The 16,185-nt window shown below is 39.7% G+C and overlaps 1 protein-coding gene across 1 annotated transcript in view; it reads right to left on the reverse strand.

The window, feature by feature from the left end:
• LOC147665171 (zona pellucida-like domain-containing protein 1) overlaps window positions 1-16,185 on the reverse strand; it is a 334,299-nt gene that overhangs the window by 154,401 nt on the left and 163,713 nt on the right. Inside the window, exon 4 of the mRNA XM_086949702.1 lies at window positions 3,754-3,925. Coding sequence (XP_086805828.1) covers window positions 3,754-3,925 — 172 coding nt within the window. The remainder of the gene's footprint in view (window positions 1-3,753; window positions 3,926-16,185) is intronic.

Below are 16,185 nucleotides of genomic sequence, written 5' to 3' on the forward strand. Positions count from 1 at the left end.
AGTATTTGCACAACACGTCAAACAGTAACAAAATGAAAGAACTCCAGAAAAGGATTCCATACCAGATTTAGAAAAAATAAATATTTAAGATATAAAACAAGACAAGAACTACAAAAATCCAATCAGTAAAACGTATATATGCAATTTTAAAGATTTCAGAGAAAATAGCGTCAAAAAGCACAAAACGTCAACTGTGGATATCTGGTCACGTTAGATTGGGACAAAGCCACAAGTTAAGGCAGACCACGATGTAACATGGGCCAGTTGCGGGGATCCAGTTAGGCCCACTCAACAAGAGTGCCTTAAATACTGGTTGTGGAGCGTTGTCAGGTCACCAAAGTAGGATGAATTGCGCAGATGAGGCAATGAGTCGTTTCCGAGTTGATGCAAAGCTACAATGTGAGGTTATGTGTCATCTGCGAGCATCTCATCCACGGCTTGTGATGCTAAGTCCCTTGTCAAGGGTGTGTTGCGCAGTCAATGTGATTTGAGAATCTGCGTCACTGTCGATAAGAGATATGCAATGCGTCGGCCTGCATCGGGGAAGTTTTGCACTGCAACAGTTCCAATTCGGCCTACTGGATCAATGCAGAGTCCTTGCGCTGAAAGAAATCTTGCGGCAGAGGTGATGCGTCAGTTCTGGTGAATCCACAGGTGGTCTGACAGAGTACCTCCAGGCCCACTTCCATGATTGCGGTGGCACCATTTGGCAGGGTAAAACTCACAGATGGCACAATCCAGGTGCTGGGTCCAAGGTTGTTGGGGCCTCACATGCCTGAGGATCTAGTCAGGAAGCCAGACAACTAGTCCTTGAAGTCACTCTGGGGTCCTGGGTTGAACTGATGCAGCTAGGCAAGAGGGCAGTAGGAAAGCACTGCAGGGCAACAATCCTTCAGAGCAGCAGTCCAGCAGAGTGGCAGTACTTTCAGCAGTAAGGCAGTCCTTCCGGGCAGAGTATCCACAGGTCCAGAAGTGTACTGAAGAGTTGGTGTCTGAGGTCCAATATTTCTACCAGATACACCTCTGAAGTGGGAGAAGCTTCCAGAGGTTTCCCTTTGTATGTGCATAGGCTTCTGCCCCCTGTGTTCTGCCTCCTGTGGCCTGGCTCCAGACCAACTGCAATGGGAATGTAGCCCTTTGTATGGAGGCAGAACGCAGCCTATTGAAGTGTAAGTAGGGCTGTGCCCAGCTCCACCCTCCCATCCTGCCAGTGATGGCCCATCCAAAGGCCGTCAAAGTCTGGTCAAAAGTACTTTCCTACAATAGTTATAATAAATCGGACCATGGCAAGTTGTTTGATTGATTGTCACTATTATTTTGATACTTTGGATTAGGTTGCTATCTCACTCCTGCCAAAAGTTTGACTTCATTATTTTAATTACAAGCTACCTAGCCCCTGGGCACCTAGGGCAGTCCTTAAAGGTGATGTACATGTAATAAGAATGTAGGTTTTGAATTTTGAAGTTCCAAAGTCAAATTTGGACACAGTTTTATTTTACCACCAGCCTGCACTGAAGCGCTGGCTTTAAAATGACAGCAGACATCACAGCAGTGCACACTTATGTGCATTAAATCCACTCAAGTCTCTAAACCTACATGCCCAACCATATAATAGGGACTTACAGGTAGGTTGTCTTAACCAATTGTAACTACACCAATTACTAGATACCTTTTAAATGGGCACTGGCCTTGGGCCTGTTTAGCAGAGCACAGGGCACATTTAGAGTCAGTAACCATCAATATCAGAACTTCTTCTGAAAGGTCCTCTGAGGGCCTTGAAGGGTCCATAACACCAGCCAATGGTCCAGAAGCTCTGATTTTCCTCTTGGGGTTTGGGGACTACAATTCCATATAGCACCTGGTCATATCCAGTAAAGCCAGGTAAAGCTGGTCAACTGGGCTTGTCCTTGTTGAAGAGGATGCAGGTGAATTCTTCCAGCACTTTTCTGCCTGTTGCTGATCCAGGAGTTCACTTCTTGATCTTTGACACAAGGCAAAGTCCTTTCTTCATGGGGCCTTGATAGTGCAGCAGGTACAATCCTTATGAGTGCAGTCCTCTCTTTTGCAGTGCAAGGGTTCAGCTGGGCAGTCCTTCTTATGATGTTTCTAAGCAGGGATCTGAGGTGCAGGGCAGCTCTCCCATATTTATTCCAGATTCTGATTTGGGACGAGGGGGGGGGCAATGGGGTTCAAGTTGCCACCCTCTGTAATGACCACTTACTGGGAAGTGTGGCATATTTGTGTCCCAGAATCTCTATAAAAATCAAAATGGAGAAAATGTATTTTTGAAGTTCTGGTCTGGCTTTCCCAACCTACAGGTGTGGCTAACCTTTCTCTACACTCCCCTTCCAGTTCCTTTCCTAATCTAATTAAAGTGTATCACATCTTGGGATGCAGGAAGTGGGGATGGGCCTGGGTCTTGTGCAAGATATACTTCTCTCTTTGAAGACTAGTTTGGCTACCCAGCCCCCTTCCTTTCTTGGCATCTGCCGACAGCAGATCTCCTCCCTCTAGATGTCTCTATTGCTCTACAGCCCCAGGCCTCTTCACACCTAATCAAGGAGCAGCTTCACACAGGCTGTCAAAGTCTTACCAGTCAGAATAGGCTGCCACAGGGCTGCCTTAGGTACCTTAAGGAAAGCAGGTTCTAAAAGTACTTTCCTGCAATAGTTATGATACATCTGACCTTGGCAAGTTGTTTGATTGATTGTAACTATTATCCTGACACTTTGAATTATGCTGTTAGCTCACTCCTGTCCAAACGTTGCCCTTATTAAAGTTGTAATAAAGCATTCCCATGTTCGCCTATGGAGCTAGTAGCATTACAATGGGGAAAAACAACTTTGGCTGTTTTTCCCTCACATATAAAACATATTTCATAATGTCGCTGCTTTGAATTACAAGGCACCCTGCCCTTGGGACACCTAGGGAAGACATTAGGGGGACTTACATGTAATAAAAAAGCAGATTTAGACTATGGAAGCACATTTAATTCAAAAGTTGAGTTTGGTTACAGTTTTATTTTAAAACAAGGCTGTACAACAGGGCTGTCTTTAAAAAATGACAGTAGGCTCTACAACAGTCACCCTTAAGTGCATTAATTCCATTGGGGTCTTTAAATCTCCATGGCAATATATACTAGGGGCTTACAGGTAGGTTGTCTGAACCAACTGTATTTACACAAATTACCAAATACCTTTTAAACAGAGATCTGGGCTGGTTAGCAGAGCCAAGATCACATTCAGAGTCAGTAATGACCAGTGTTTGTCGTAAAATGGGGGTGACCAAGACAAAATTGACGACTTTCTCACAAGGTCATCAAAGGCAGGTCAGCATTCAATTAATTTATTTTTAAAGCACCTCTGATGACCACTGCTAACAGAGTAGAATACTTTATTCTGTTCTGTCGATCTGAAGTAGATATCAGAAAGGGAAAAGTAATGCAATTTTTTGCTGACTCAAGACAGCTTGTATAACTGGCCTTATGCATGTCAAAGAATATCCCTAACTACCACAATTCAGGGTTCTTAATGCTAGTATTCTATTTTTCTATTATTTTCTTGATTTTTCTAACACTAATTCGAGGTCACAAACAGTGATGGCTCAATATACATTTGCAAATGTTTCTGAATGGCAAGTTGCAATTCAAATGTAACTCAAATTAATCGTTAAAGTATATAAATCCACCCTTATATCAATTATTTTCTTAAAAGTCATTAATAAGGGAAGGCCAGTAGAGTTGCTATACCATACCTGAAGAAACTGTGTGCACTGGTCAGGTTGACATAATCTGGTGATGCAATGCAGGAAGATGGTGCAAGGCTTCTGGTTTGCGTACTTTATAAAGCGGAATGTCTCAAAACTAAATTGGGCACGCTTACTGTTGCCGTTTGAAATTACTTCAGTCCTGTCTTGGATAGAGCAGCTGAAAAATGAAGATTATTCAAAGTGTTTATTTAGAAAGATAAAAACATAATTTGATTGGGCTGCTTGAGAATGAGACTTTGAAACAATCCTCCACATCTTTTTATCAACAAGTCTTACCTCTGCCCTCTGAGCCCCTGAAGAATAACTGATGTCTTAAGCAGCGCATGATGAGGACGTTATAATTAGGTCACTAAACTATAAGTGACATATTTCAGTGGTCTTTTAGTTTTTTAATGTTAGCTGTTGTTGCATTGCTAACTAACTATAACATCACTGTAGGGTGTGTTTTTGTGTGAATTTCCTGGGAGTAGGGGAGGTTAACATAAGTTGAGGTCTTAGTACATGATCTTACTCTCCATATCTCCAGTTGTACTGATTGAAATGTTGTCATTCTGGTCTTGTTTTATTTATTAAATTCCCATTTATTCCTCTAACGTCCCAGTGTGGTATACTCTTTCTGAGCTACCAGAGGGGGAGCACACTTTAATTTGGCGTTTGCTTGTGCCTTAACCGACTAGCTTGCTGCTTGATCAGGGCTCACACTCCAGTCAATATATATATATATATATATATATATATATATATATATATATATGGAGCAAAGGTTAAAGATAAGTTATAGTTAGGAAAACTGTATTTATGCTTGATATACACAACATAAAATACACAAACATAACAAATTCAAAGTTATACTTATATGTTCAATTTATCATGTTCATACCACTTGCAAACTACTATAAGTCATACTTAAATCTCACATATATACTTGCGCAAATCCTTTAAATTAAAAACACTCTTGCACCTCCATACACAGTCTTGTCACGTCACTTGTCACATTACATTAACTATAACTAGTGGGGTGGAGGTGGAGTAATGCTACTCAGGAACAGAGAAAGGCAATTGATGATCTAAGGAATGACCATACCATAGTGATTAAAAAATCCGACAAAGGTGGAAATGTAGTTGTGTTATCTAGAAAGAACTATGTAGAGGAGGGATTGAGACAGCTCGCAGACCACAGAAAATTCATATATGTATATTTTTTCGTATAGTGTACTAATTATAAATACAATTATAATTTAATTTTTTTAAATTTTTTAAATTTTTATATTTTTTTCTTCTTCAGTTTCATATCTTGTTTGGTCTGAGTCTCTATCAGAGTTCCCTTCCCTGTTATACGGCCCTGTATGGGCAATTTCAAACTTGATGTAATGGAGATTGCCGTATCGGAGGGTACGGTGTTCTGGTTACATAACCTGACTGTATGTTCTTTTATGCTTTTACTTCTAATACTGTCACGTACCCCTGAGACTTAATAGAGCGCAGTTTTACTGAGGTGATTACTTCTTTAGTACATGGTCCCATGTCCTAAAGGTGTACCCACAGTTCTTTGTCATTGTTTAACCCCCATGGGGCTCTCGTCTGGAGGTCTATAATATACTTGAATTCTAAGATCCGGAGGGCCTTCACTCTATCCCCCCCCCCCTTTCTTTACGTTCCACCTGATCTATGCAATAAAAGCTCAATACCTCCCTGTTGCTCTAATGGAGTTCTACAAAATGGCGAGCAACAGGGTAGGTCTTATTGTTATTCGCAATTGCACGCATGTGCTCTAAGACACGTTTTTTTCGCAGTATGGATTGTGCTGCCTATGTACCATTTCGCACATGGGCATTGTAGGCAGTATATTGTATATTCAGAATTGCAATTCAGAAGTTTCTTTATTTCTCTAGTGGGTTTGGTGTCATCTTGTCTCCCTGGGTAATTTAATACCTTTTTACTGCTTTTACAGGCTTTGCAGCGGAGACATGGGAAGAACCCCTTGGTGTTTCCTATTCTCTGGGGTTGCTGTGGGAGAGAGCAATGGCTGTGGACCAAATGATCTCTTAGTGACTGGCATTGTCTGTATGAGATCGGGGGGCTCTCTGGGAGGTGTTTCCTGAGAATGTTGTCAGTTTGTAGGATGTGCCAGTTTTTCTTAAAAATGTGCACCACCTCCCCTAATCTGACATTAAAGTCAGTAATCATTCTGGTAGGTTTTTCTTTTTTATTTATTGATTTCACTACCAGAAGATCCCTCCGTTTGACTGTGGCTGTCTTTTCTGCTGCGCCCTTCAAAAGGTTTTTTGATTACCCCCTATCTGCGAACCTGATATTTGCTTCCTCTCTGGCGTGTTGATAATCCTCCTCCGTCGAGCAGTTACGTTTTAAACGTAGGAGTTCACCAAAGGAAATGTTTTTTATTAGGCTCTTGGGGTGATAACTCACTGCGTGCAGCACGGCGTTTCCTGCCGTAGGTTTTCTGTAGAGTTTCGTTTTTGAAATATTATTCTCTACAAAGACCTCCAGATCTAAATAGCATACAGATGTTGTACTCATAGTGATAGTGAATCTCAGATTCCAATAATTATCATTTAGGGCGGCCACATACTCCTCAGCTGAGGAGCGGTCACCGCGCCAAATGATAAAAAGTTCGTCTATGTAACGAGTCCATAGTAGTACCCTGCTGGTCCAGTGGTCATGGGCGTCGCTCCAGGCCACGTGCTTCTCCCACCAGCCGACGAACAAGTTCGCGTAGCTGGGGGTGAAGCACGTGCCCATGGCTGTCCCTCTAATCTGTTTGTAGATTTTGCCTGCAAAAAGAAAGATGTTATTATAAAGAAAGTATCTCATCATGCTAAGTAGCATCTGATTATGTTTGGAATATTTCAATGCTTTTCTGTCTAAAAACCATTTGGTAGCTGCAATCCCATGTTCATGTGCTATGCAGGTATACAAATTGGTGACATCTAGCGTGATGAGTAGCATGTCTGATTCCCATGTTATACTGTCCATTTGTCGGAGAAAGTCCTGCGTATCTCTCACATACGACGCTAAGTCTTTTACGATTGGAGCCAGGAAAGAATCAATACATCTAGAAGTATTCTCCAGTAGGCTGCCAATGGAAGATACAATTGGCCTTCCTGATGGTCTTTTGGCGTTCTTGTGAATCTTGGGAAGGTGATAGAAGGTTGGTATTGTCGGCGCTTCACATTGTAGTAATTGGAATTCTGCTGTGCTCAGCGTACCCTCATTTTTCCAACCTTCTAATAATATTTGATAATCAACTGTACATTGGACATAGTCTGTTCTGTTTATTGTGGTGTAACATTCCAAGTCCCTCAACTGGCACAAAGCTTCCTGGACATAGTCCTCTTTCTCAAAAAATCACCACATTCCCCCCTTTATCGGAGGGTTTAATCTCAAGGCTTGCGTCATTTTCCAAAGATTTTATCGCTTCCCATTCCCTGCTGGTTATATTGGATTGTTTATTGTCCATTTTACTTTTCGTCTTCACCCAAAATAAGTATATATATATATATATATTCCTCACAAATGTCCCCGTAGCAGAGGGAACTCCATCGGTTGGTGCTCGCGTTTGGAGACCGGGAGCGTGTCTCCTAGGTAATTTTATGAACAAAAGCAAGGACGCGGCACTCCTCTTGAACATGATTGTTTATTTCAGGTCTCTTAGCAAAAACTCCTACGCGTTTCGAACTAACGTTCTTGGTCACAATATATATATTACCTACTGGCGGTCGCCAGTAGGTATATATAGTTAGGATTTTTTCTCTATGGGACTTTTGAAAATTCTATGTCTAATAACGTTGGCGTTTGTGGACGGAATCGGCTGAAAGTTTCAGGGAAATGGTACATTTTGTTTCTGAGCAGCCCCTAAAAATTTGGGGGGGTTTCGTCAAGGGGGGGCCGAGAAAAAACGGGGGTCCCAAAACGCGTTTTTCCCATTCATTTTTCCATAGGGCGTTTGGCCTCACTTTTAGCTCGAACGGCTGAATGGATTTGCACGAAACTTGGCAAAATTGTACGGACTGTTAGCCCGATGTGCCTTTGCTGGGTCTCAATATATGTGCTCCAGTGGATTTTGAGAAATTAACATTTTAAAAAACAGATATATCTGTGACAGCGTCCCGGGTAGCGCTCCGGTTTGCGTACTTTTCGCGTAACGGAACTTTGCGAATCAAAGCTGATTGGCTCTCCGGTGTCTGTCAACATTTTAAACAGTCCGGAGCGGCCGCCATCTTGTCTCTCGGTAGGATCGAGAGACAAGAGGAGGCCAAAACGAAGGGGCAAATGACCATAAGGGGGCATAGTAGATCTTTTTTGTTTATTTTTATTTACGTAGCAACATGTAGGTACCAATGCAGAGTCTAAAAATAAATAAACGCTGTCTCCTTTGTGGATATCTTGCAAGTTGTTTCAGAAGTTATTGTGGTATATGGAATTTTTACCATAGTCTGTCTGGAAAGCCGAAACAATATGGAGGCAGGAGATGATAAAGAGATGTTAAATACACATTGGACATAATATAGTTGGAGAAAGGAAGTAACGATGAGCAAACTTACTATGTAACACAAAAAAGTTGTGCAGTATATTTTAAGTCTCACTTTATATTTTATCTAATTTGGTACTATTTCATAATTTACATATAAAAAAGAATAATGTCTCAAACAATTTTTAATTTTAAAATTTAAATTTATTGTTCAGATTTTTCAAAATCTAAAAGAATTTGTAACATCAATTCATCAGGTATGTCCTCCTATTCATTCCATGATTCATATTCTTCTACACATTCAATTAATTCTTCGTCTAATGTGTCATCCAAAAAGTCATTTTCATCCTTTTCTTCATTTGGATTGTTTTCAATATTTATTTGAAAGGAAATATTATTTTCTTTCTGTTGTGCTTCCATTTTCTTGCTGTAAATTGCATAAAAAATAAAAATATATCAGTAGAGATAGGTTACTGTTGGGTTAAAGTTCAGGCAGGTACTTGTGAGTTTTTAACAGTGAAGTTATCTTTGGGCACTGTATGGATTCAGGCAGGAAGTAGAACTATTACAAAGTGCCTGTGATGAAGACTAAGTAAATTCATAATTATACCATAGAAGCCTATCTCAATCTCTAACTCTTACAGAGGGACAGTATACAACTATCTGAAAACGTTTTCACAAATTACCATAACATAGTTCTCATTTCAAATTTTTAAAATAACTTCTTACCTTTCAAAAAGAAGTTTCATTTGTCAGTGAAAATGCTCTTCAAATGTACTTCGGGAAGTAGTAGTCAAAATGGCTTTGTTTCTCTCTCTTTCTTTATATATATTCAGGTACATAACCAATCAAATGTCATGATATAATAGTAGAAAATGAAAGTAACATTTTAATTGGTTGTCAATTCCAACACTTCATATATGTTTTGTGAAGTAATTTACCTCAGGGAATTTAGAGAGGTCTACATGCTAAATGGCTAAATGGAATTCCAACCAAATTTGTGAAAATGGTAGGGATTGGTATGTAGTATGAGCTAATGTATATTTGGTGAAAGTGTCTCCAGTGGTTTTTCTGTAAATTACTTTCCCACCTTTTTTGAGCGAGTGCTTGTCAGTGCGTGTCCCGGTACGCGAACCTGCAGCGTTACGGGAGTCCTCCATTTTGTGTTTTGGTAGAATTGAGATACAAGATGGAGGGTAAATAATGTTCAGAATGGGTAGAAGGGGGCACGGTAGACGTATCCTGACCCCCTAGGTTTTCTGAGGGTGGCTGAGGAGGCTCATATATGTCGGAAAAAAAATTGAATTTTTCGCGCGGTTAGCTGCCGGTACGCCAACCGGGTAGCGAACCGGGAAGCGAACATAAGTGAAAATTAGTGAAAAAAGGTACATTCGAAATTTCAAAAGAGTAATTAAAGTTAAGGTAGCTCTGAAAAGAGCTTTTGGGTTCTGTGTAAGTTCTAGGTACTTATAAGTAGGTGCCAATACACAGTCTTAAATTTTGTATGAAAACTCTGTTCCCCTCATCTGAGAAGTGCACGCCATCTCCTCTGTAGATATCTTGCATGTAGTAACGCAAGTTATTGTTGTAGATGCAGCCCATTCCATGGTCTCTCATGTCAGCTGAAACAGACTTATTTACATGCTTCCTCGATTTCTCAATTTGTGGACAAAATTGATTGGACCACCTCCATTTTTGTCTTTGGCATATATTGGAATATACCCAGGCAGTTTGAGGAAAAAGTGCCATCAATTGCTCAAAAGTGTCTTTTAAGAGCATTTCCAGACCTACCCCAGTCAAAGTGCCCAAATCATTTCCTCCACAGTGCACTATTACGAGGTCAGGGTTTGGCAAATGTAGAAAAGGTTTTCACCAATGGTATCAATTGGTGACATTTCAATCCTCTTTGGCCAATCCATTTGATTTCCACATTTTGTAAATTGAGGTTGTGTAAATTTCTGTTATCAGCATACCTGTGAGCCCAGTGGATGTAGCTATGTCCTAGAATCCAGACAGAAAACATGGCGAGAGGAGGTTCTGCTGCAGTCAGATGAAGTGTGGGAATGAAATGGCAGTTGAAACAGTGGAGTTTGTAAAGAAAAAAAACGGTGGAGTTTGAGTGCTAATGATTCATTAGCAGTGATTGGTGGATTTCCATTGCTGAAAACAGAAAGTTAGGGTGCATGGATGTGTTCTTTGAAAGATGTAATTTGAATGGTTAATAAAAAATGATGTTATGAAAGATTGCAGTGGATTAGCAGGTGTACTGAGAGTTCAGAGTTCATTTGAAACATTGTTGTGTGAACTTGTAAACATGAGAGGTCTGGCAGGCGGTAGTTGCTATGGAAAAAGGGCAGAAAGGGCAGAGGGGGGAAGGGTGTTGATTTGAAAAAAGTGAGGGAAGAGTTTTGATTGGCTGACATGAGAGATATGTGTGATGAATATCAGCATTTCAGTGCCTTTGTTGGTTCAAGCCTCTGGAGTGCATACCTTTTGTTCTGCTAAAGAAAAATTGGTGTGTTTCTGAGACTGTTTTGAAATTCAAAAAGCATTTGTTAAGGTGAGTTATTGTTTCTTTATTTTAGATAGAGACTAGTATGCTTTTTTGAGAAAATAAGAAAGCCAGCTGTGCATTTAAAATGATGTTTTGAGTCAAGTGTTTGCATTATGTTTTCAAAGAAGATTTTGCATTCTTTTACCAATTGTAATTGCAGATAATGTAAAGTATTAGTACTGACAAGGTGTGGTTGTACATAGGAGCTGTGCTGTGTTTTCAAATTTTATCAGACCCGAGGACACGCTGACGGAGTAGGAGCAGGGAGGCCGAATTTAAAGCCCCAGTGGCAGGATAATCCCCACCATGGTATGAATACCAAAACTGATACACAAGCCCATTGAAAAGCTCGTGATAATATTTAGATGCCAGTCATTTTAAATCTGGCATAACTGAAGTCCAATATTGGTGGCTCCTACTACCAGAGCAAGACCTATCCCTAAAACAAACACAAGATACTATCAAAGCGTATGTAAAAACATCACGAACCTATAACAGTTCCTGACCGAATACTAAAACCGGTACACAGCATTCCAGGAATTATCTGGAAGATGTTACTAAAATCAGAACTTGGTCCTGAAGAAGGTTGTCTATTGTTAGCCTGTAACCGAAACGCCGCGTCGACCCATGTTCTTTTGAACTTTTTTAACTTACGTTTACTTTATGTGATTTTTTAATGTTTTAATGAAATGTTTAATATACTTCATGTATATTTTTTAAAATGATTTGTTATCACTGTGATAAAATGTTTACATTTGAATAAATGCACAAAGTACATATATTTTTCCAAAACACCGTTTTCTGGTTTTTAATTTTCTAATTTTGACTTTGTCTTGTAATTATGAAATGTGTGCCATAGTGTTCTAATTTTGTAAGACTTGGTGATTGACTATATTAGTTGGCTCATGCGTTGTAATTCAGCCTTCTGCTTCTAACACAATTGTGTGATTGGTATTGCTAAACATTGAGAACTAATTGGGTACTATTATTCCACTTTCCACCAACTTAGTGGTATATTTGTGGGACAAAATTTGGTTGATAACAGATTTTCAGTAAACATAAGTTTCACAAGGAAATTTCCACGTTTATGGTGAAATCAAGTGAGAGGCCTAATTTCACTTGTGTGTGTTTTCGACAGACTTATTATAAGAATCAGACTAAGTTAGTGGATTTATATGCAAAAAGTGATATGGAAAACAATAGTGAATGGAAGGATTTTGCCACATACTTGATGGTAGAAAATTGTTTTGATTTGGGAGCGAAGCAACGTATGTGTACTTATTGTTATAACAAATTAAACCAAAACCAGATGCCTGCTAGAGCGGTTTATAATAATCTGGAATTGGTTGACATTCCTTCTGAATTGAAGGATTTAAAAACTTATGAATCTATTTTGATTCAAAGTGTCCATCCCTTCCAGGCTATTGTACGAATGGAGCCAAAAACAGGGAAATTGCCTCCATCAGATTTACAGAGAGGATTAAAGGGAAGAGTTGTTTATTTGCCTTTAGATTTGAAGAAAAACATTAATACAATTGGAGTAGAGAAAGTGGAAGAGGAACCTCTGGTTATCATAGTTAATGGGGTTCCGACAAAGAGTAAGAAAATCTGGCAAGATTTAGTGGATGTTAGGAAAGTCAAAGAGGCAACATTGTATTTGATAAAAAACAATGAGTACTACAAGAATGTATGTGTTGCAGAAGAGGAAGTAAGTGAAGAAGAGGACAGCGATTTGTGTGCTGGACAAATTGAGAAAGTAGAAGCCTCTAAAAATGAAGAAATATATGAACATTATAGTGTTCATCCTTTGCATTCCAAGGAAGTCATGGGGAATGCTATTGAGTTGTTTCAAATGAAACAAGCCAAAGGGAGTCCCATTAGTGTTTGGGAGGAAAGTTTGGAAGCTCGGTGTTTCCCACAGTTATTTCCCACAGGTCGAGGAGGACGATATGATGAGCGACCTGTTCAAACTCCTGCTTCAGAATACCGGACTTTACGATTGTATGCAGAAGATCCTAGGTTTCGTCAATGCATTCCCTATTTATTTCATCTACTGTTTGAAAGTGATCTCTCTGGATTGTCTTATGCAGTGAACCACATCTTGAAAAGTGGTGTACAACTGCGAAATATCTCGGCAAGGGACTTTATGGATAAAGTCAATGTGCAAGACAGTATTTTGGATTCTCACCTGATTAATCTCATGGCTTGTCAGCGTGGTACTAATGAGTATTGGTACCGCCGTCAGGGTGACTTAAAATGTATGCTGAGGAACTTAGGAACTCCCACATGGTTCCTCACTCTCAGCTGTGCTGAGTATGGCTGGGAAGACTTACTTGAATTTCTACGAGAGGCAAATGGAAACATTGAAAATATCGAATTCAAGACACCCAGAGAACTGTGCTCTTTGGATCCAGTGAATGTATGCAGATACTTCAATCATAGATTTGAAGCTATGATGTCTTTCATCACGAACACGAAAAATCCACCACTTGGAGAGTAGTTGGATTTCTTCTGGAGAAAGGAGTATCAAGCAAGAGGTGCTCCTCATATACATATTCTGCTATGGATCAAAGATGCACCCAAATTTGGAACAGATCCGGATGACTTAGTGATGAGTTTCATAGAACAGTATGCTACATGTGCTGTTCCAAAGACATACGAAGATAAAAGTCTAAGAGAACAAGTTTTACGGTTTCAAAGCCATCGTTGTGGAAAGTACTGTCGTCGCAAATTCAGAAACAAGGACAAGTACTACACCAAATGTCGTATTGCATTTCCACGGTCGGTGATATCTAAAGGAAGAGTGAACAATTTGATGTCTTCGCTGCGACATAATGTGACGAGGAAATCACCCAAAAACACATACAATTTGAAAAGAAACGAAGAGTCCAAGTACATTAACGACTACAACCCAGTGATTTTGTCCATGTGGAATGCTAACATGGATATACAGTTTGTGGCTGACAACTGTATGGCTGTGGCTCGGTATGTGACGTCTTACATCACCAAAAAAGAAAAGACAGAACTGAAGGATATGTGGGAGGATATTTCCCATGAAAAGAGCCTCAGTAAGAAGTTGTACAGTTTCAGTCTGAAGATGTTGTCGCTTCGAGAAATCGGAGCTTACGAATGTTCTGACCGGTTATCTTCAGCAATTCTCTATGCCAAATCTAGGAGTATCATTTGGGCGAGTCTTGGTCTTGCTGCAACGCGTAATCGAGTTCTGAAACCTGTACGGGAAATTGAGTATTTGGCGGAGAAGGAGCCAAGCAGTACAGATATTTTGAAGACCAACATGTTGGATACATATTATCCAAATAGAAGCAGTCACCTGGAGAATGTTTGTCTGTATGATGTTCTACAAAATTACATTTTCAAGAGGAACATCAAAGAAGATATTGATAAAGGAGTGTATGCTGTAATTGGAAGTGAGGGATGTCTGGTCAAGCAAAGAAAATGTCATTTGGTAAATCATCGAAAATTGAATTGCGAATCTCCAGAAAGAAAAGAGTTTTTCTATTTAGCTCTTTTGCAACTTTTCAAGCCTTGGCATGCAGAAGAGGAACTGCTTGGAGATTTCCTCTGTTACGAAGACTCTTTTAATGCAGCCAAGGAGTCCATAGAATGTCCTGTTTTTCCAAAATATCTAGAAATGTTGAATGCAGAAATCGAGCAGGAAGCAACAATTGCAGCTGAGATTGCTAGAGACAGTTCTCAGGACAGCCAGAGTTCTGTTTCATTGAGTCAGGATCCACTAGGAGAACCAGTTATCGAAAATGAAGCTGCCACTGCTATGATTGAAGTGGAAAGAGCCATGGCACATGCTCAGAAGGATGCGGTTAACTTAGAAGATTTGGAAAGACAACTCAACGTTGAGCAGAGGAAAATATATGACGAAGTTACCAACCAAATTGATCATGGATTAAGTCATGAGAAGAAAGAGTGCTCATGTACGTCGTTGAAGCCTGTCCAACTGTACGTGAGTGGAGAAGCAGGAACTGGAAAAAGTTTCCTCATTAAAGCAATTTCATGTTATCTGCAGAAAAGGACTGAGTCATCGCTGTCTTGTGTTGTCACCGCTCCAACTGGTCTGGCAGCACATAACATTAAAGGGATTACTTTGCATCGGCTACTGATGCTGCCAGTGGAGCATGATAACAAATTACAATACCACAAGTTATCTGGGGATGCTTGTTGTGAAGTATCTAGAGTTCTGAAGAAGATGAAACTTCTTATCATCGACGAAGTAAGCATGGTTTCCAATGTCATGCTTGCCTTTGTGCATTTGAGAATGCAGGAAGTTCTTAAAACAGAGTATGATGTGTTATTCGGTGGCAAACACATCATTGTTTTCAGTGATCTTCTGCAGCTGACACCAGTGAAAGGACAACCAGTGTTTAAACTGCTTACGCATGAAGATACCAGGAAGTGCCTAGGGAGCATTGGCAATGTTAACATATGGTTAAACTTCAATTATGCTGAGCTGCGTGAAAATATGCGTCAGGCGAAGGATGAAGATTAGAAGAATATTCTACAAGATGTTAGAATCGGGAAAGTGACTGAGCGTGGGAAAGAAGCTTTACATGCATGATTACTGTCAAATTTGTATCCAGAAGAAGACGTTCTGTCAGAGGATATTTTTCAGAAAATTACTGAGAAAAAATCTGGAATATGTTTGATGCCAACTCTTGCAGAATGTTTCATCTTCAATAACAAAATGTTGAATTTAGAAAACCAAGAGATTGTGAAACTGGAAGCTATTGACAGAATAGAGCATATGGGTGCAACAATTGTTTTGTCTGAGAATTTGAAATCTAAATTGGATTCATTAGAGAAGACTATATCTAAAATTGCGGGTTTTGAAAAGACTCTGAATGTGTGCTTAAATTGCAGTATCATTTTGAGAAGAAATTTAAATGTTGAAAGAGGTCTGGTAAATGGATCAATGGGTAATGTTGTTGATTTTGAGAAATACAGAAGTAGAGATGGAATTGAATTTTTTAAAATTAAATTTGATGGCATTGAGGAAGTACAGCTAATTGGTCGTTGCACAGCTAGGTTTTTGCTTGTAAAAGACTTATATGTTCGCCGTAAGCAGTTTCCTGTTTGCTTGGCATATGCGGTTACAATTCATAAATCGCAAGGTTTAAGTGTAGACACTGCTTTAGTGAATATTGGCAGTTCTGTGTTCAAAGAGGGTATGGCTTATGTAGCATTGTCATGAGTCAGAACTTTATCGGGATTGTACTTGATTGACTGTGATGTCACAAACATTTGTGCGGATCTAGATTGTGTTAAGGAATACAATAGGTTAAGAAGAGAGTATGCGCCACATTTGCCTCAATATCCTTTGTTTGAGAAACGTGTGGTAGGC

The sequence above is a fragment of the Lissotriton vulgaris genome, unplaced genomic scaffold (genome assembly GCF_964263255.1).
Source record: "Lissotriton vulgaris unplaced genomic scaffold, aLisVul1.2 SCAFFOLD_2115, whole genome shotgun sequence".
In the NCBI taxonomy this organism is placed as follows: Eukaryota; Metazoa; Chordata; class Amphibia; order Caudata; family Salamandridae; genus Lissotriton; species Lissotriton vulgaris.